Source organism: Heterocephalus glaber, unplaced genomic scaffold, assembly GCF_053883595.1.
Source record: "Heterocephalus glaber isolate CG9 unplaced genomic scaffold, H.glaber_assembly_v1.0 deba00000347, whole genome shotgun sequence".
Taxonomy (NCBI): domain Eukaryota; kingdom Metazoa; phylum Chordata; class Mammalia; order Rodentia; family Bathyergidae; genus Heterocephalus; species Heterocephalus glaber.
The window spans coordinates 58,490,535-58,511,680 of record NW_028258143.1 but is presented as its reverse complement, the minus strand read 5'-3'; the positions used below and the strand labels follow the sequence as shown (position 1 = coordinate 58,511,680).

General features: G+C 36.1%; 1 protein-coding gene across 2 annotated transcripts in view; it reads left to right on the top strand.

Moving 5' to 3' along the window:
- The window catches only part of Sestd1 (SEC14 and spectrin domain containing 1), a 111,742-nt gene that overhangs the window by 82,588 nt on the left and 8,008 nt on the right, over positions 1-21,146 (top strand). For both annotated transcript variants that reach the window (XM_087196643.1, XM_087196639.1), the window contains exons 10-17: positions 1,952-2,074; positions 8,762-8,956; positions 9,474-9,588; positions 11,340-11,499; positions 14,698-14,779; positions 15,367-15,489; positions 16,210-16,401; positions 18,706-18,827. In XM_087196643.1, the coding sequence (XP_087052769.1) occupies positions 1,952-2,074; positions 8,762-8,956; positions 9,474-9,588; positions 11,340-11,499; positions 14,698-14,779; positions 15,367-15,489; positions 16,210-16,401; positions 18,706-18,827 (1,112 nt within the window). The remainder of the gene's footprint in view (positions 1-1,951; positions 2,075-8,761; positions 8,957-9,473; positions 9,589-11,339; positions 11,500-14,697; positions 14,780-15,366; positions 15,490-16,209; positions 16,402-18,705; positions 18,828-21,146) is intronic.

Below are 21,146 nucleotides of genomic sequence, written 5' to 3'. Positions count from 1 at the left end.
TAAGGAAAATTACTTTCTGCATACATTAAAGCTATACGTGCCAAGGAAATGTCTTTGCTATGTTTAAAATTTATTTTAAAATTTATGGCTCTTCTGAAATTCCATACTTAGTCCCTTTTGTGCTATTGTAACAATATCTAAGACCGAGTAATTCTAAAGAACAGAGATTTATAGCTCACATTTCTGAAGGTTAAGAATTCCAAGGTTGAGAGACCAGCATCCAGTAAAGGCCTTCTTGGTGGGTTCTGTCTGTATGTTTTCATCATATAAATGCTTAGAACTGATGCAAATTGGAAATACTTTTATGATCAACATTAGGGAGGCAGAGTCTTGAAGGCAGGTGCAAGAGTGATGAGATCATATATTACTTGGAGCTAATGAGGGTTAGTTGGTTGCAGAGGAGAGAGGTGGGAAAGAGGTGGGCAAGCAACAAACAAGGAAGTGGGTCTTCACATAAAAAGAGGTTTATAAAACCGATGAAATATAATGATTATAGCTGCATGATAAATCATTAGAGTATTGTAGTTTAATGTTAAGTGAAAAACACAAGATAGAAATTACTTGCACTCTGAGAATTAGCTGTAGCTACTAAATGTGGAGTAGTATGTGGAAACTCTGCATGTGGAAAGTTAATGGAATGAGATATACATGATTTTTCCTTATGAAGTATTTTAATATAATAATAAAAAATGAAGATGCATGAACTGTTAAAAATTTAAAAATGAATACATGTTAACCTGGTAACAGCAAAGGTGCACTGTGGAGTCACACCGTTCTCATGCATGGTTCTAATGTAACACTGTACACTGCATCCAAAATAATAAGCCACGGACACCTGCTTTCACTTCTTGGGAGCTGCCCTAAGTTTAGATTTAGGGCATGAGTACCTCTCTTCTTAAATTCTTTATCCTAAGTTAGAAAAGTTAAACTTTGTAATATTTTTTGCTAAAATTTCTTCACTATGTGACTGTGGGTGAAGAGTTAACAAGTCTCTCCTCCTGCCAGAGGATTTGATCTTTGCTTGACCAACTAGCTCTTTTTTCCTGAAAACCTGATAATAATTGGAATGTCAACTATGTGACTAGGCCATATTGCTTATAGTAAAAATTATCCTAGATCTGGATTGGGAGAACTATTGATTTTCCATGGAAAGCATTTATATTGGGCATCCTTGAATTCAGTGACTCTCACAGGGCATGAAATCTGATGCTAGAGTGACTCCCATACCTGGGCCATGTGGATTTTACCTCCTTATGCCTGCTTCAGGGGCTCAGAAGAGTGACACCTGGTGCTGTCATCCTGGCAGATGTAGCCCTCTGAGCAGACTGGTATCGGTGGGTCTTCTTGTGGGTCTGAATGTTTAGTTGATCCTAAGAAGGCACCTAGACTATAATTCTATATATTCGTTTATTCATATTCTTTAAAGTGAGAAACTAGTATTTTGACTTTGTTAATTATTCAGTTTTATATTTGCTTTGGGAAAAATGTCAGACTATGAGTCAGGGCACATGGCTTGTAGTCCTAGTCATTGTGCAATGGATGGTTACCTTGGGCAAGTCACTTAATCTCTCTGAAACTCAATTTTCTTAAGTTAAAAGATAAGAACTTTGACCAATGTAATTTCTGATGTCCCTTCCAACTCCAAATCCTGTAATTTTCTGATTCTCTTATCATAATTTAAGTTTTAATCCTCTCTTATAGAAGCATTCCAGATTTCATTTAGCCTGGTAGATGATCAGATAGCTGAAAGCCCAAGGTGCTGCAGTGTACATTCTTCCAAATTCAGGGTTTGGAAATGTCATATTACAGGTTTTTAATTCCAAAAGAAACATTTACTGCTCATAGTGAATTTAAAAATAGGTGAGGAATTTTGGGAAGAGAAAACCAATTAGAATAAAAGTTTGAAAAGCTTTCAATTATTTGAAAATTTCATCTCCACTTTGATTTATAGGTTGTGAATTGGCTTGAAGGGCCTGGATCTGAACAACTGAGAGCCCAGTGGGGGATCGGTGACTCCATCAGGGCTTCCCAGGCCCTGCAGCAGAAGCATGAAGAGATCGAGAGCCAACACAGTGTGAGGCTTTTTCTTCTGCTTTGCAAGTTACAGTGCTGTCGTTGATGTGCATCATGGTACTTAGTGTTAGGTGGCTTTAAACTTTGATATGGGGCATAAAACACAGTATGTTGAATGCTTGGGGGTCACAGAGTACATTTTGACCACTTAGTACATGGTTATTACTAAGGTTTTGTCTCCAATACAGTTTAATTATATTCTCATAGAAACACATTCCTTTGAAATATTAAAGTCTACTGTGACAAGGGCGATGATACAGTAACAGCCTTCGTCAATAGTCTCTGTGATAGAAACGTCATCCTTGATGCTCTGAGGGAGAGAGGCCCTTCCTGCTCACTGAGAGCCTCCGAGGTGTGTGTGTGTGTGTGTGTGTGGTGACGTCAGTGTCAGCACCGCGGGCAGGGAGTGATACAGAGGATGCAGGGTGGTTTTCATTCTCTGGGAATCTAGGAATTCACATTTGTAATGGTGAAAGACTGATGAGACTGGTCACAGGTGTGAATGGGGAAATGTAGTGATCTTCAGATTCTAGGTGATAACTGTTCAAGAGAATTTGAAATGCAAAAACTTGCTGTATGGAGGAAATGGATGTTTATTAAGCTCAGACTATGTTATAGTTAATTCTGCATTCCTGAGAAAGTAGTTTTTTTGTTTTGTGGATCAGCTTGCTCACCCCCTTCTCCCTCCAGCCATATTGCCTCTCATGGTGATAAAGAGCCAGGCATGGTGGCACGTGCCTGTAAATTCAGCACTAAGGAGGCTCAGGCAGGAGGATTACTGCAAGGTCAAGGCCGGCCAGAACTACATAGTGAGACCCTGTGTCAAAAATCCAAGGGGGAAATAGATGTACACACCCACACGTTGAATATAAAATTGGAGAAATAAAATTGAATTATTAATTTCTATCTCCTCATACTATCTTCAATAATTGGTCAATACTAATGTTAAACTCTGGACCCAGATGAGATTTTTAGGGTTATGTGAACATTATATTCCCACAGTGTTTTTCTTTCCCCATCAAATTTCCCAGTTGAAGTAGTAATTAAAAGGTGGATAGTATTAGGAAATGTGTATTAAAACAGAAGAGTAAATAATATACTTTCCCTGAGACTAAATTTGAATGAATAAGTCTTGTCATACGAGAGATACGGTATATGTTAATGATAGCTAATAATTTTTTTCCTTTTACATATATATTATTTTGTTTAATTCCCACAGTTTTTAACATAGTTATCCTCCCATTTGATTTAGCCATACTTACCGATAATCTATATACTGTACCCTTAAGAGTTATAATCTAGTTGAAGGAATTATATGTAAGAAAACTATCTCATTATTTGGAATTATCTAAAGATAGTGTATATATAGTCTTTGCAATTTTTGTAATTAATACTTGGAAGAGATTTAAAAAGCGAAATCCTACAATTGAAAATGTATATATTTTATGCACTTCACAGGTTCCAACATGGTTCTTCCTTTTATGGTAAAAAACAATTGAATTGAATAATTTATATTTAACTTGTAAGTCCTGTACCTGAGGTTATAATCTTTTAATTCTCTTAGTACTTTTAAAATAATATAATGTTGATTTTTTTTTTTTGACATGGATTGTAATTTATTTGAAACTTGGTGATTATTCTGGAATGTATTACTATGTAGTTGGATTCTATAATTTTATTTCCTGATTAGTTTTTAAAAACCATATTAGTCTTCACCCAAGAAGATTTAGTTATAACAGTATTCTGAAAGTTGTGTTGTGTTGTTTTGTTTTGTTGAGATGGGGACTCACTATGCAGTTCAGGCTGGCCTTGAACTCACTGTATAACCCAGCGTGGCATTACACTCATGTCGATCCTCCTGCCTCAGCCTCCTGAGTGCTAGGATTACAGGAGGGAGTCACCACACCTGGCTCAATAGTTCATTTAAAAGGGTATATAATACATGAGGCTCATAAGGACAGGATTTATATATTTTTATTATTTTTAAAAGATGCTAAGAGAAATAATTGTAGTTAGAAATTAGATTATATACATACATAAATTCATACAAGGAGTTGAAAAATACATTATAAATTGCATATGGGATGGATGAAATTACAGTTATATACACAGAAATTCCTGGGTTCAATTTTCTTTTGTATTTCTACTATAAAATTTTAAAATCAGCTTAAAGAAACCAATTATTTATGGGTGGCCCTTTCTATGTGCTTAAATGTACTTGTAATGTGGAATCAGTACACAGAACTTTTGAATTGTAGAGTACCACATGCTGATGATAGATAATCTGAATTTTGATTATTTAGATACTGCCACCTTCTTTTATAGATGAAGAAACTGAGAGATGTGAAACTGAACTACATTTTTTGAACAGTGAGTAGCTCAACCAAAGTTAGAAAAACAGACCTCTAGACACCCAAGTGGCATCCTTTCTGTCTTAGAGAAGTCTACTAAATTTTATGGGTAGGCTTGAAAGATGGTGTTCTTTTAATTATTAAATTCTTAAATTCTTAATGTTTGAGGACATATATGTTGACATCTGCATTCATACACAGGGTCCTCAAAGAAAAGAAAAATTTACCATGAATTTAATTTTTTTAAATAGAGTGTGTTATTTGAGAATTGTTGTAACATTGGTAAGTGGAGACAGATAAAATGAGAATGTAGATGAAATGGGATTGGCCATGAATTGATAATTATTGAAGCAGGATGGTACATAGGGTTTTATTGTACTAGTCTTTCTACTTTTGAGTAGGCTTGATATTTTTCATTCTACAATAAGGTTTTTTTTTTTTTTTTTTTTAAGAGAATTACACTATTTTAACCAGTAGGTGGCACTGTATTGTCACCTTGAACATAGGTTGATGGTGACTAAATTGTGTTAGCTTATGATGTTTAAGATATGCTAATATTTCTCTAAAAGTATTCTTTTCTTTTGGTAAATAAAGTTCAACAGTTTAAGGTATTTATTGAAATTTTTCAGGTCTTATGAAATAATGACAGAATCCCAGTATTGATAGAACTTGACAAAACTTAGCATATTGTTTTGTATTTTATTACAATGTTAGGTATTGAATTTTAGATTCCACATAAAAGCATAATGCAGAAATAAAGCTAAAACTCAAATATGTAGGATATTCAGTACTAACCTACAGAACAATGAATATCCTAACCTAGCTCCTTGTTAAGGATTGTGAATTAGAAGTTCATTTTTTAAAATATGACACAACAGGAAAATACCAAGGTATATGGAAATAATTGTAGTGTCTGATAATAAATTTGAAAGTATTTTAGTTCAATAACAAATATAACTATCTTTTTGGAGTTTTATTTTATTAGTAAATGTTTGCAATCCATGAAGTTTTCACTCATCTCCCATTCTCTAGGTTGTCTCTTCATTCTGTTGATTGTTTCCTTTGCTGTGCAGAAGCTTTTTAATTTGATGCAGTCCCATTTGTTGATTGTTATTTCTTTTGCAATTGGAGTTCTGTTCAGAAAGCCCCTGCCTACACCTATGACTTCAAAAGTTTTACCTATTTTATTTTTCAGTAGGTTCATTGTTTCCATTTTCATATTTAGATCTTTGATCCATTTTGATGGCCGTGTAGTACATGGTGAGAGATGTGGGTCTAGCTGAAATCTTCTGCACATGGATAGCCAGCTTTCCCAGCACTGATTAAAGAGGCTATCTTTCCTCTAACATGTGCTTTTGGCCCTTTTGTCGAAGATCAAATAGTTCATTGTATCTGGGGATGTTTCTGGATCCTCTGTTCCATTGATTCACATGTCTGTTCATATGCTACTGACATGCCATTTTTATCACTGTTGCTTTATGGTATAAATTGAAATCAGACCCCAAATGGTGAAGACCTTACTCACTCGTGCCACTGCCAGGTGACCTAAGAGAAGGTTCAAATGGTAGAGACAGTAGATCCTGGAGTGCATTTTCCGGTGGGAAACCTGGCAGGGCATGTCAGCTCTCCTACCAACCTTTTATCCTTTTACCAACAAAAGCTTTTATAGGCAGCTAATAGTAGGAAAGGAAGGAGATTCCTGAATGCAAACATGTCCCTGGCAACTGTTTGTCCCTGGAGTTTTGGCCATGGGTTCAGGTAGTCAGTCCCTTTTCCCAAGTGCTCACCAGAGGATGCATGCCTCGCAGGAGCCAGGACTTACATCCTGCCTGGCTGTGTCAAAACTGTTAACAGCCACTCAGGTTCATACACTTAGGTTTGTTTGCTTGCTGCTGACCAAAGGAAGCCACATATTTTGGTAAAAAGGATTTATTTAATGCTAGCTCCAAGGACACGGAGGCGGCCCATTTGCCTCAAATCACCGTCTCAGTTTTATCACCTGGGTGAGTATGTGGTGGGGAAGCACAGAATAGGAGTGTGTGGAAGCATAAGTCTGTGAAGCCCTTCAGCATTTTCCAGTGTCTTCCATAGAGGCCACATGCTGGTGTGTCATGCCTAGTAGAAAGCAGCAGAACAGGTTTTTGTGGCAAATCAAGACCCCTTCCCCAATATGTATTCTAAGTGCAATGATTTTTGGTTGGCTTTTCATGTCAGCAGTGTTTCTTTCCTCCAGTGGGATTCCTGTTTGATGTAGAGTGTAAAAACCACTTCACCCACCACCAGATCTCGTGTGATCGCAGTGTCAGTATTGACTGTTCTGTCCTAAACTGAGCATTCAGGCTCACTACCCGCCTACCTCCTTAATCTAACCCCACATCTTGGTGTTGACTTTTTATTTTGCAATACATTAATCATTTTTCACACAATAAATGTACATAAGAGACAGACCAGTGAGTGGCCGTCGTGAATTAAATTCAGCCTGTTTATCTGCAATTCTGCACATTCTGTGTTCCTCTATTTTCTAGGAAGAGGCATGTTGACTTATTTTACACATACACATATATGAAAGCAGACTCCCCCGCAGTATCCCAGAGAGAAGGATTACTTCTTTATGACAATTCCTGTCAGTAACATCATTATCTCCAATTTTCACATTAATTTCTTGAGGATTAATTTTTTACATTGTACATATATCCCTGGCCAGGTTGCTAGAACCTGTATGTATTTTACAACTTCAAACCAGGAAAAAAATCATCTCCACAGTGATGGTTCTTTTTTTTGGTACCAGGGATCGAACTTGGGACCTTGCATTTGCGAGTCAGGTGCCGGAACCGCTGAGCTAAATCCCAGCCCTTCCACAGTGATGGTTCTTAAAGCTTAGTGGGCAGAACTCATCAGAGGTGTTTGCTAAAATGCATAGTCCAGGGCTTCAGCCCCAGAGATTCTGCCTAGGTCAAGAGAGAAGGACCTCTTGGGGATTTTGTTGAGCACCCTGGGTGGTCTGATACAGGTAGTTCTTACAGAGAAGTGCTATCGTGGAACTGTAATCTCTTCTCAGAATCATTGCTGCTGCTTCTTCAATGAATTAGAATTTATTTAGTGCATTAGGTAATTTTCTAAGTGCTATAAATGAGATAGTGGAGTCTCCTTTTTTTGGCAAATATGACAGTGGTAATTTTTATAGATAATATTTTATACTTTAAAATAGTCATTTTAATCATAATAACTCTAGTTTCAAAAGTATTTTATATATGTTATTAGGTTTATAAATAATCAAGTAGGTAAGGCAGGTATTATCATCAGCAGGATTACCTGACCTCAGCACTATTGACACATTGTGGCAGATAAGTCTTTTTGAAGGTGCACACAGGAAGCAGAGAATCCAGGTTTGGGAATTCAGCAGGTGAATCTGATGGAAGTAAGGGGGTAGGGCTTGGACATGGGTTGTATGATGGGAAGTGGTTACAGCCTTTGGAGGTGAGGACAAAGGCTGCCAGTTGCTGAATCCTAAAACTGCTGAGGTGAGTAGGTTGGCGGACTCCACAGCATGGTAGCTGTGATCATGCTAAAAAGGGGCATTGGAGGCAGTGCCTGGACATTAAAGCATGGAATTCATGAAATTGAGGTTTTTGGAGCTATCCAGTACTGTATGATGACAAGTCTTTATGGCCATAGGAGTAGATAGCTGGGGCTTGAGGGAAGGACGGAGAGTGAGGAAGGAAGAAGGGAGGAAATGAGGAAGCGAGGGAGGAAGTCAAGATCTGAGTTGTAGGTGTGGTGGATATCTGCATGGTGGACATCGCTAAGAAGGCTGCTGCTCAGAGGAAAGCAGGAACTGTAGCTAAACTGCTAGGCAGTTGAGATGCATCAGGGAAAGCTGGAAGGCTGTGATTCACAGCAAGTACTTCAAAGTAGATGTGGGTTTTGAAAGAAGAGAGAAAAAATGGTCTAGAAGTAGTAATGAGGGATGAGGCAGCTATCAAACCCCCGGCAGACGTGTATGTTTTTGGGTATGGAAACAATCAGTAATCAGTTTGAGGGAATAGAGTATAGTCTCTATACTCTATACTCTCTGAGTTGAACAGGTTTCACTTAGAGCAAGCAAGAAAGGAACATTGAGAGGTCAGGATGAGGATACAGAAGAGTTTCTTGTTGGCAGATGGTGAGTTCCCAGGATAATAGTGAAGAATGAGGGAGGGGATAGGGAACTTTTCATCCTTAATTTAAACAGTTTTGCCTTGTATACGTATGTATATGAGAAGTGCTCATATATGTATGTTACTATAAAACATCTCTTAATTTGACCCTTAATTGATTTGGCAACATCTTGCTTACAGGAATGGTTTGCAGTATATGTGGAGCTTAATCAGCAAATTGCAGCACTCTTGAATGCTGGAGATGAGGAAGATCTTGTGGAACTGAAGTCACTGCAGCAACAACTTAGTGATGTTTGTTATCGACAGGCCAGTCAGCTGGAATTTAGGCAAAATCTTTTACAAGCAGCTCTAGAATTTCATGGTGTTGCCCAAGATGTAAGTGTCTTCTCTGATTACTTTTCTTTTTCTCAGATGATCTGAACAATCTACACATAATTTTTTCAGGTTTGCATGCCTTCTAATTATTTTTTGGAAAAAATAAAATAATACACTGGGGGGTTAATGAGATAAAATTCTTTGATTTCAAAAAATTATAAGTCATTCTGCATGCAATTAAACCTTTTATTGTCTAACTAGAGTGCTCCAAAGTAGTAGATATATTTCATTTTGACTGTTTCACAGTATATATGCTTTTTAATAAATTTTTAATAAATGAAAGTGTCAATTTTTTTACATTCCACTGACCTGGATGTACTTCTTTGTCTTTCTTATGCATGCATCTATGTGTCCCATCTTCCAGATAACATGTATTCTGCTGATTTGTCCCTGTCTTTTTAACAGCATAGTCTTTTCTAGTGTAATTGTGATAATTTCATTAGACGAACCTCATTAATCATTAAACTGTAGATGCTGATTACATCAGGGTTATCTCTTTGGTGTCCCTCTGCTTTAGTTGTCTCAGCAGTTGGATGGCTTATTAGGGATGTTGTGCGTAGATGTAGCACCAGCTGATGGAGCATCGATTCAGCAAACTTTAAAACTGCTTGAAGAGAAGCTGAAAAGTGTTGGTAAGCAGATTTTAAAAATGCTGAAACATAAGAGTTCTTTTAAAAAATATTACATAGTTAAACAATTAAGTCATATTATACTGAACTAATTATTACTTGTAGGGAACACAGGAAAAAAAGTAGAAAAAAGGTTTTATTCCCTAGAGGGGGTATAATTTGTACTAAAAATTTTATTTTCCATTGTTGATTAGGCACTCCTCCCTTCACTGGGCCTTTAGCTTTTCTTGTTTACTCAGCCATATATCTACAGGTGCTATGTCTTGCATATCCGAGGAACAGTTATTTGTAGTGCATGTATACACTATAATTAGTTGTGTTCTGTGGTAAACCCTGTATGCCCCAAACTGTGTTTTATGCAGTGATTTGTTGTTGGTGCTATACCCTAACCTTGTGGAAAAAATAGTTGATTTGGTTCTGTGCACTTGTTTCTCCACACTGGGAATATTGTCAAGGTTGCATAGTCTCCAAGGGAACAACCACCTGACTGCATTAAGCTTACTGTCATTGGACAGCAAGATCTTGTACATGTTTTTAGGGTAGGAAATACGGTGAATGCCCTATATAGGGTTGTAAAAATGGAAAGGGGATGTCTACGAAGGGGAACAAGGGAGAGGAAACAGGAATTTAAAGCAGAGAATTAACAATGTGGTGAATGTGATTGAACCAAATTAATTAATTATGGGAAACAACTACAGGGAATTATTTTGAAAAAAATATTTCTATTATTTTACTTATAACCTTTATAATTTAACAGATTAGATGTATAATACATACTTAATAGGCCAAATAAAATTTATTTTAAAATAGCAGAAGTTTTCTTGAGCCACATATTCTTTAAAAAAGAATTCTATGTACATATCTAATTTGGAGTATTATAAACATATTGTGTATGTTCCTTAACATGGTGTGTAAGCAGGTCTGAACTCCTCTTACAGTATTCATCATCCTTTTACATTGATGATATATGTTATGAGTGTTTTGAAATCTTATAAATCTTATACTTTTTTGCATGTGTGGTATTGGGGATTGAACCCACCAGAGACTTTATCATGGAACTGACACAGGGTTCCCCTAAATTGCCCAGGTTGCCTCTAGTTTGTAATTATTTTTTAGCTCCTGAACAGCTGACATTACAGGCATGTTTTGTTTTGTTTTGTTTTGTTTTATTTTGATATTGGGAACTGAATCCAGGGCCTTCTCACTGAGTGACATATCCTTAGCCCTTTTTCTTTTTAAATTTTTTGTTTTGATATAGGGTCTTATTAAATCACTCAGTTGTTCAGAGTGGACTTGAACTTGTGATCTTCCTATCTTAGCCTCCCAGAATGCTGGGGTCACAGGTATATGTCACCATGCCTGACTTCAGTCATGTATTTTTAACAAAATATTTATATTGGCATCCTGAAAGTTGGAATTTATAAAAGCAGAAAGGGAAAAAATAGAAAAAACTTATTTTTCAAAGTAGAAATTATTCTTTCTTCCCCTTTCAGTTTTAAAATAGTAATATTATCTATGGAGATTCATGTTTTGAAAATTCCCTTTAGGGAGAATTTTTCATAAGACAGCTCTACTTTGAGCCCTATTTAAAGGGGTTTATTACTTGAGGTGTTTGATGTTCAGAGAACTCCATCTCAGCATGGTTTAATGTATGAAATTGGTACACCTAGAATCCAAGTGCACTATCTCCTGAGAGGATTTGAAGGAGAGACTATAGCAGTTTAAGATATTAAATATAGTAACTTTTGTTTTAGATGTAGGACTGCAAGGTTTGCGTGAAAAAGGTCAAGGTCTCCTGGATCAGATCTCCAATCAGGCATCCTGGGCCTATGGAAAGGATGTAACCATTGAAAATAAAGAAAATGTGGATCACATACAAGGAGTGATGGAAGATATGCAACTTAGGAAACAAAGGCAAAGTTTGACTGTTAATGTTAAATTTATCAAGATACATAATAAAACTAAAGTTGTTTAATTTATGTTTTGCATACAAACTGAAAGTTTTTACCTGCTATATAATAAGCATGTAATAGATTTGTGGTAAATAATTATTATATTGTAATTGTAATAATTTTTGTATATAATTGTACTAACAGATAATGGCAATTTGTTCAGTTAATGAGTACCTTTTCCTCTTTTTATTTGTTGGTAAGAATTTCAGTTATACTTAAATACTTCATATGCTATAACCTATGACTCTGCTTTGCTCTAAGAAAACCTTTTGGGAGAAATGTGCTTTCCATTTAATTTAATTTAATTTAAAGTTGGGGTTAAATCTGTCCTCTATATTGGTCTGTTTCTTTATCTCTTGTCACACATCCATTGTTCTCATGTTTGCTGTATAAGGGTTGGACAGTGGACTGATGATATTTAGTTTCATTTGATATGGAACTAGGAATTTAAGGGATTCTTTGGAAACTCAGTTTACAGTAGCAACTGCTATTACAAAGCAAAAATTATTACAAAGTAAAGGATTAACTATATAGCCAAGATAGCTATCTATCATGGTTGTGTGAAATACTATATACTCGGAAATTTTAAAGTCATCAACAAAACTTCACAGAAAACTCTCCCCCACAAAGAAGTAGTCAGGCAGGAATTCCCCCTGCTGCTGCCTGTCCTGTATCTGCAGACTCGTCACCACAGAGTGGGAGTATGTTCATCTCACAAAGTCCAGCTGCTGAGTAGACTCATTCCCAGTGCTGTCACATACCATTCTCTACTCGAAATCTGCCCTTGCTTAACTGCTTAACTCTCTCTTATTTAAATTATTCTGAAGTGCACATAAATAATGGTTATATGAAGTAGCATTTTCTTCTTCCACTGCCTGATTTCTAATGTTTCTAGTGTTTCTGTTTTTAGTGTTCCTGAAAGTAAGTTATGTGCATGTCTAATTTGCATTACTACTTCCAGTTTCCTTTTGATCTGTCTTCAGTCTGACTTTTCTACCCTTGCCATTTCACTCCATCACTCTTGTTGGTGTTACCAGTAAGTTTTGGGGGGGAAGTGGGTACTGGCGATTGAACTTGGGAGCTTGTGGTTGAGAGGCAGGTGGTGGCACCACTGAGCTAAATCCCCGGCCCACCAGTAACTTTTGATCACGATACGTAATAAGACATTTGATGATCTTAACCAAAGCCCAGAGAATATTTTAGTCTTGACGTGCAAGGTTCTAAATAGTAATGGACACAACTGACCTTCTCTTTCTCCATGAGACTCCCTGCCAACCTTGCCTTTCTTCAAAATGCTCTCATGGTCCTCTTTCTGGAACTCAGTTTCCCCTTGTTTATTTTTTTTCTCCTATGTTTTTGTCTTCTCACTGAAGTCATTGCTTCCAAAGTTTGTTTTGAGCCTGAATTCTCTTTTCTCTGTTTTCTGTCTGGACAGTCACTGTTTTAATGACTTTTAAAAAATTACTGTAGTCTAGTAGTTATGGCTCTTCCTGTGTTGTAAACCCATAATTCAGTTTGCCTGCTCAGTATCTCTTGTTAGATAGCCCATATACTCCTCAAACCTTGTATGTCTAGATTAGAATTATTTCCCCTCAGAACTTACTATCTTCTATTTCAAGTTCACATTAAAGTATATCAGCTACCAAACTTAGAATTTATCCTAAAATTTTTCATGTTCCTTGTCTCTTAAACCTAATCAAGTTCTGTTATCACTGAATTCTTTATTCAAGATTGTGCCTCTGGCCTTGTCCCTCTTCAGTTTGTTGTACTCTAATCTGCATACAGCATAAAGATTGTATAAAACCTCCTCCAGTGACTTCCTATTTTGTTCAGATGAAGTTCTATCTCTTTGAAATAGTGTAACAGACTATTCATCATCCAATCCTTATTTTCTATATCTTTCCCACAAAATCACACAGTTGTCTTCAGTTTCCTTGAGTGCTGTATGCTGTTTCGTGTATCCTGTATTCATGTCTAAGAATACTTCTTTTACCTCAAGTTGTGTGTCAATGGAAACCTACTACTTTTTTTTTTTTTTGAGACTTAAGTGATACCCCTCCCAGGAATCTTGTTAGGATTTCTAAGGCAAGTTAATCACTTGCTTCTTCCTATTCCCATAAAAATTTTTGTATAGCTGCATAATGGCATTTATCACATTGTTTAAAAACCATCTCCCTTAAAGGAGTATCTCAGTAGTGGAGACTGTCTTAGTTTCTCAATACTTGACACACAATATGTTGAATATATATCATTTTATCATTAAAGGTGCCTTATGTTATTTTTCAGTTTCAGATTTTAAAAATAACTATTATCACTTACTTTCAGTCCCTTGTAGACTGACTTTAACCAGGTCGCATCTTAACATTAGACTCTGACTTTTATTAAGGTCATCTTTTTCAAAAGTAGCTTTGTGATAACCACTTCTGTATTGTTATTAAGCTTTCTTTAAGGACATCAGCTGTAGTAGGAGCCCAGTGCCTGTCAGGTAACTTGTTAGTGATATTTGGCACTGACTATTCCCACCTACAGTGCACGGAGATGGATGGGAATGAAGGAGATAGGCCAAAACTGAGATCAAAGGCCAAGACGCCTGTAAAGTCTTACCTGCATATTATTGAGGCAGACGGTATATTTAGAGGTTTAAAAATGCTCTAAATTGGTGTTTCTTTCCACCAAAGATCAATGAAATTTTCCCCTTAAGACTGTAGATACAAGCTTTTTTTTAAAAAAAAATCAGAATTATGTAGTATTCTAAATAATACAGTTTAATGAAAAGTGTTAATTATAAAAATTTTCCTATCTTCTAAGCTAGCATTTGAGAAACTACATCTTTGTCTTTGAATCTTGTTCAATGTAGATTGGCAATGGAGATTTCTTTGAGTTTTAGTGTGCTGTTGCATTTATGCTTTGCTTCAATATTTTACAGAATCCATGCTATCCTCAAGAGGGTTTGTCATTCAGTATAATTCAGGTATTTTGAGGTTTTGGTGTAACATAGATATAGATTAGATGTCCTTAAAATTCTTAGAAGTCAATGCAAAATAGTTGCAATCTCTATAGTATAGGACTAAGTAATTTAGTATACTGTAAAGCACCAGATCGTGTTGTACAAGTTTGTAAAATGAAAATGATGAACTAAATTTATGTTTGGATTCATTAGATGTGAAGACATGGTAGATGTGCGAAGGTTAAAGATGCTTCAGATGGTGCAGCTATTTAAATGTGAAGAGGACGCTGCCCAGGTAAGGAGCAGTCAGCCACATTATGTGGTTATTCTTAGAAGATTGATTTCATCTCATAAACAAAAGTATACTACATACAGTCCTAAGAAAATAAATTCATTAAATCAGATTCTAGATTATCCTGTTGAAGAATAAAGCTTGGTATTCCCAGATAATTTACTGACCTTATTTGACTTCTCAGTGAAATCCTCTACTGAGGTAGAGATTGGGAGTAATTAATAGTTATTATTGTTGATGAGGTTATTTAGTTACATCTCAGAATAAAGGATAGTAATGCACATTGCTTTCTATCCACAAGATAATTATAACACCAGATAAGCAGTTTGATGTCTTTGTATAGCTAGTGTCAGAACATCATTTTACCTTGATGTAGAGGGAACTTTTGATTGACATAGTAACATGAAAAAAATGAGAAGTAGAAAAGGTCATTAATTCACAGACCATTACATTGAATGAAATAGCTATTAAGAATTTAGGTAGTAGGTAATAGATTCGTTGATCATATGATAAAAATCTTTGTATGAAAATAATGTTTTGATATAATAAGAGTTGTGAATCCAGCCTTACCATTGTGTGTTTTCATTCAGGCTGTAGAATGGCTAAGTGAACTTCTGGATGCTCTCCTTAAGACCCACACCAGATTGGGCGATGATGCCCAGGAAACGAAAGTTTTACTGGAAAAGCATCGAAAATTTGTTGATGTTGCACAGGTGCAGGACTGGTTATCTTCCTTTTCTCCAGGCTCAGTGTTTGAGTAGCTTTCTGCATGCTTATAGGGTGACTTAACCCTGCAAGTCAAAGAACTTTATTTCTGTTATTCCAAAGAAATCACAGAAGTAAGAAAATGCCAGCTGTTGCATCAAAACTAGCCTGCACAAATGTGAGAGGGTTTGTGTCTCCAATACCGACCACCTCTGTGTACTTCCTACATTTATGTTCGATATTATGGTTTCTTTAGGCAGTCCAACTAGTCACTCACAGAAATTAATATGAAATATGTTAATATCAGTAAATTAGAAACCTCACATTCTCCCTCTCACTAATGTTAGCATAATAATACAGAACTGTTTTGTGAAGAGCAGTATCTCAGTATTTTTCCTAGTAAGTGAGTTCACACTGTAAGAGTTGTAGTTTTTTATATGGAATATAAAGTAGCTAATTTCACTTGTTTTGGTAATTAGTGAACAGGCATTCTTTTTGGCCAGTGGTACTTAGCAGCCTGAGATGGAGAAAGCAAAGTAAAAAAAGGAGGCTGAAAAAACTTATGAACTAACTAAACATATTGTTTCCCCTCTATTACTTATTCATGCAGATCATTTATAGTAATAAGTGCCACTTGTTCATTGAGCACTGATTTCTGATAGTATCACTCCTTTAGCCACCTCTCTTCAGAGTTAATTACAATTTCATGTTTACCCTTTCTGTTCTAGAGTACTTATGACTATGGTAGACAGTTGCTGCAGGCCACAGTTGTGTTGTGTCAGTCTTTGCGCTGCACCTCGAGGTCCTCTGGGGATACGCTTCCTCGCCTGAACAGAGTGTGGAAACAGTTTACCATAGCATCTGAAGAAAGGGTACATAGGTTGGAAATGGCTATTGCATTTCACTCAAATGCTGAAAAGGTTTGCTTTTGTTTTTTTTTTGTTTTTGTTTTAGTGTCGTCTCAACGATACTTATTGCACATATGTTTAAAATGTATTCTAATAGTGTAATTATATGATTGATGTATTTGTTAAAGCATTATGTGAGTTCCATTGTTAATGTTTTTAAAGATACATTCAGTGGTCCTCACTTAGACCTGCTTCTCTCCTTCATTAACCCAATGGCTAGGGCATTCTCAGTTCCTGGTGTCATGATGTCAGGCTTTTTCATGATGCCAGAAGAGGAAGCTGATTTGGCAGCTCATACTAATTATCACCAAGTTTAAAAGCTCACTTTGTAATTTTACAATTTAAATTAGAGAGTGTCCAACTAAAATAATGAGAAATCCTTTTTTAAACTGTGTTAAGGTACATGCTGGAATTTATTATCCAATGAGTTAAAGTAATTAGTCCCAAAAACCAAACATAAAATATTTAGTGTTATTTGGGCAAAATTTTAATGGAACCCTTTCCCTATACTTCACAGTGAAAATGTACAGCACCCAGTTGGTTTATATTTTCACTTTGAAAAAGAGATTGGTCTTACAGTTAACTTTATATTGGTCTCCTTTAATGAGTGTTTGTCTGTAGGGGATATTAAATATACTTCTAGATATGGAAAACTTAAAGGAATCTTAGGAATTAAGCAGTTTCTGTCTGTGTTATGAAGTACAGCTATTGGGAAGTGCCTATAGTTAATTCTTTCACCTGGTTTCTGATCTCTGCAGATCCATGTTTGATTGAAATGGGTCTAAAGATGGTGAAAGAAAGAACACAAGTTGACTTGGCTTGTTTATTATTATTTTTATTGATAAAATTTTTATTAATAAAAAAGTTTAGCATAGAAAAGTTTACAAACCTTGAGTGTACTGTTTGATGAAATGTCACAAAGTAAACATGCCTGTGTAACCAGTGTACTGTTCAAAGAAGAGAACATTACCAGTAACTTCGGATTTCCCCCTACCCTCTGGTGGTTACAATATTTGTCCCTACAGCGCCATCAAAGGGTGAGCATTGATTGACCTAATTTCTAACACCACTGATAACTTTTTAGGATATTACTTTTAAAATATATTTGCAAGGACATCTTAAAATGTAGAATTCTTTAGAGATTATTTAAGAATAAATACAGTTAAGAGTTTTTTAGTTGTTTTTGTTTTTGCAGTACTCGCGATTTGAACCCTGAGTTACATCCCTGCCCTTAAAAAAATTTTTTTTGAGACAAAAATCTTTCTGAGTTGCTGAATTCTGTGGCTGTGCTTGAACTTGTGCACCTCCTATCTCAGGCTCCCAGAATGCTAGGATTACAGGCATGTGCTACCATGCCCAACTTGGTTAAGAACTTTTTAGTAGAAAATTAATGTTTCCATTTTTTTCTGTTACCTGGCTTTTACCTTGCTTATAATACATTTTATGTAAAATTATTTCACTATGAAGACTTACTTGAAGCCTTCTGTTATCAGATATTATTTTCCTTTTTATAATTTTCTTTTATTTTTTCCTTTTATTTTCCTTTATATTCTGTTTTATACCAGTAAGCATAAATATAACCATAACTATAAGCAAATTATATAGTAATAATAATTGGGAAATATCTAAATGAAATTTTGGAGTACTAGTGAAATAAATATGATTGGATTAAGTAAAATGTAATGCAGAAAATGCCAAAATAAATACTTGTTTTTCTTCTCCCCTAAATTTTGCAATTCTTTCTTAAATTTCAATAGTAAAAGACGAAGTAAGATGGGAGACCATAAATGAATTATAATCATTTGAGTCAGCATATATTATTAAATATAAAATGCCTAGCTAGATCTTTATATCAGTTACATGTTTGTACTTTATATGTTGTTTTTAATTTATATTTTGATTTTTGAAGTCTCAAAGTTACTTATGGACAGTCTATAAGTCATTCACATCCCAAAGTGCTAAATAAATATACTACACATTGAAATGATTAATAAATGATTGCCTAATGAGTAAGAGAATACTTCTTAAACACAGGTTGAACTTACTTTCCAGATAATATCCTACTATTAATTTTTTTCTTGAAATCACCCATAGAGCTTTTTATATTCTGATTATATATTGTGAATTAGGATTAATGTATTTCATTTTGTTATTACAATTTCTTGAGCCAACTTACAAGTCATAGATTGATTTTATACAATAGTCCATATAAGTGCTAAGAGTAAAACAAAAAGCACCTATTCAGTTTACTAAATTAGCATGAACTTGCTTCCCATTCTGTTCTCGTGACTGATGTCTCCCTTTTATTTGTTGCAGATTTTGCAAGACTGTCCAGAAGAGCCTGAAGCTATTAATGATGAGGAGCAATTTGATGAAATCGAAGCAGTTGGGAAATCACTTTTGGATAGGCTAACTGTTCCTGTAGTTTATCCTGATGGGTACGGTGCATACTATTACAATTTTTATTTTATTGGTGAGCTCTTAAAGTGAAATGTTAGGGAAAAAACCAAGTAAATTCACTGTGGCCCACATCTTCAGATAGTTTAAACTGGAAAGAAATTCACACACAATTTTTAGCCACAACAATAGTTGGTGCTTGCTTACATCAGCTATATTGCTTGACAGCTGCTGTAGAACGATGATCATTGACTAGATTGAGACTTTGGGCTTTATTCAGGAAAGGGGAGGTATGGAAAGGGACTGATGTTTAGTGAACTTGGGATATGTGCCAAACACCAAGTTGAACCCTTTGTCTTCATTATTTTTGGCGGGGAGGTGTGGGGGAACTTGAACCCTGGGCCGTAAGCATGCATGCTACAGAGCCATATGCATTGGTGAGAAAGCATGCTAGGCAAGTGCTTTCCCACTAAGCTCTAGACTTTTAAAATTTGTGTTTTGAGACAAAGTCTTGCTAAGTTGCTCACCCTGGCCTCAAATTTGGTATCTTCCTGCCTACTACTATGTAGTAGCTGGGTTACAGGTGCATATCCTTTTGTATTAGTCACTTTCCCATCATTGGGACAAAATATTTGACACATGCAACTTCCAGGAGGAGAGGTTTGTTTCGGTTCAAGTCTCAGTCCATGCATAGTTGGTTGCAAGATAGAAACAGCAAGGGCATGGTGGAAGGGCATGGCAGGGGAAAGCTGCTTGCCCCATGGCAGCCAGTGAACAGAAAGAGAGGGGAGGAGCCAGGGACAAGAGTAAACCCTTCCAGGTCACAGCCCCAGTGACCCACCTCCTCTGACTAGCCCCTACCTCCTAGCAGCACATTCAGCTATTAACTCATTAGTGGATTAATTCACTGATGAGTATAGCAACTCCATGGTCCAGTCACCTTCTGTAAGTCCCACCTCTGATCATGAGACTTTTGTGGGACATTTTAGATCCAAACCGTACTAGTTGATATCCTCCTGCCTCAGCCTCTTGAATAGCTGGCATTACAGATGTGTGCTACCACCCTAAGCTGTCCTTCATTACTTTTGACCAAATAGTATCAGGCTGGTATTCTTATTTATGATTGAGAAATGAAGAAACTGAGGCTTAGAAAGATTAAGTAAGGTGACCAGAACTTCACAACTTTGTATGTCAGTTAGGTGTGGTCTCAGGGCCCTCTGGCTCCATGCCCATTTTCTGTTCACGGTGCTATACAGCACCCTAAGTTCATGTGTAAAACCTGGGTCCTAATTCCACTATTTTATCCATTTCAAGTGGCCAGTGAGTGGTGAAAAGTATGAAATAGTAAAATACATAGGCCAGTCGAATTTAGGAGCTTTATCCCTGGTGATCTGGCTTTCTCAGTGACAGTAATTTAGGGATAATCCAGGTGATATTTAATTCAAGCGACAGAAAAACCATTAAGTAAGAAGAGTACAAGTATCCTTACTTTGTGGCAGAGGGTGAAGGAGGAGAATGTGGTCTGGGTATGCTTTCCAGCAGAGGTACTGTAGGTAAGTTACTCCTCCTCAAGTGGGGAGTTCCTGAGGTAAACGTGTGGGCAGTAGGTCACACAGGTACAAGACATAAAGTAGTGAGCATGCAAGCACCCTCTTTTAATATTTAGGATTGTTCATTTTTTCTATTCTATATCGTATTAAAAATATATATGTATATTTTAGGTATTTTGTGATATTAAGTATATCACAAATTGTGTCAATTCCTAATTATTGATACAAAGCAATCTCTTTATCCTGTGTAGAGTTTGACAAGTTCTTCAGATTCATCTTTTATATATTCTGGTAAAATAACAGGAATTGATCATCTCTTTATTCACTGTTTGAAGACTCACATTCAAACCTTGAGTTTTCTACTGTGTGACCTTGGTTAAGTCATGTAACTTTCTAGTCTTTAGGCTTTGTTTTTGTTTTTTAGTGGCTCTGGGGATGGGACCCAGGGCCTCACACATGCTACAATGTATTTTGTCACTGAGCTACATTGTCAGCCCTAAAATGAAGAGGTTGCACCAGGAATTTCCAAAAACTCTTCCAGCTCTAATTTTGTATCTTGCAAGTGCAAAATACCCAAAACTTTCATTTATTCATATGTCAAACCATGTCTTAACATCAAAAAAGATGTTGTACTTGCCAGCTGTAGTCAACAATTGGTATAACCACCTTTAACCAAATACACATACAAAATAAATGTTTGTGCATGCTTGTGGGTGGGTGGAGAATTGAAAGGCCTAAATATCATAAATATACATGGTAGGGCATTTGTACCACTAACACATTTTTCTCTTTGTCGCCTAATTTACTTTA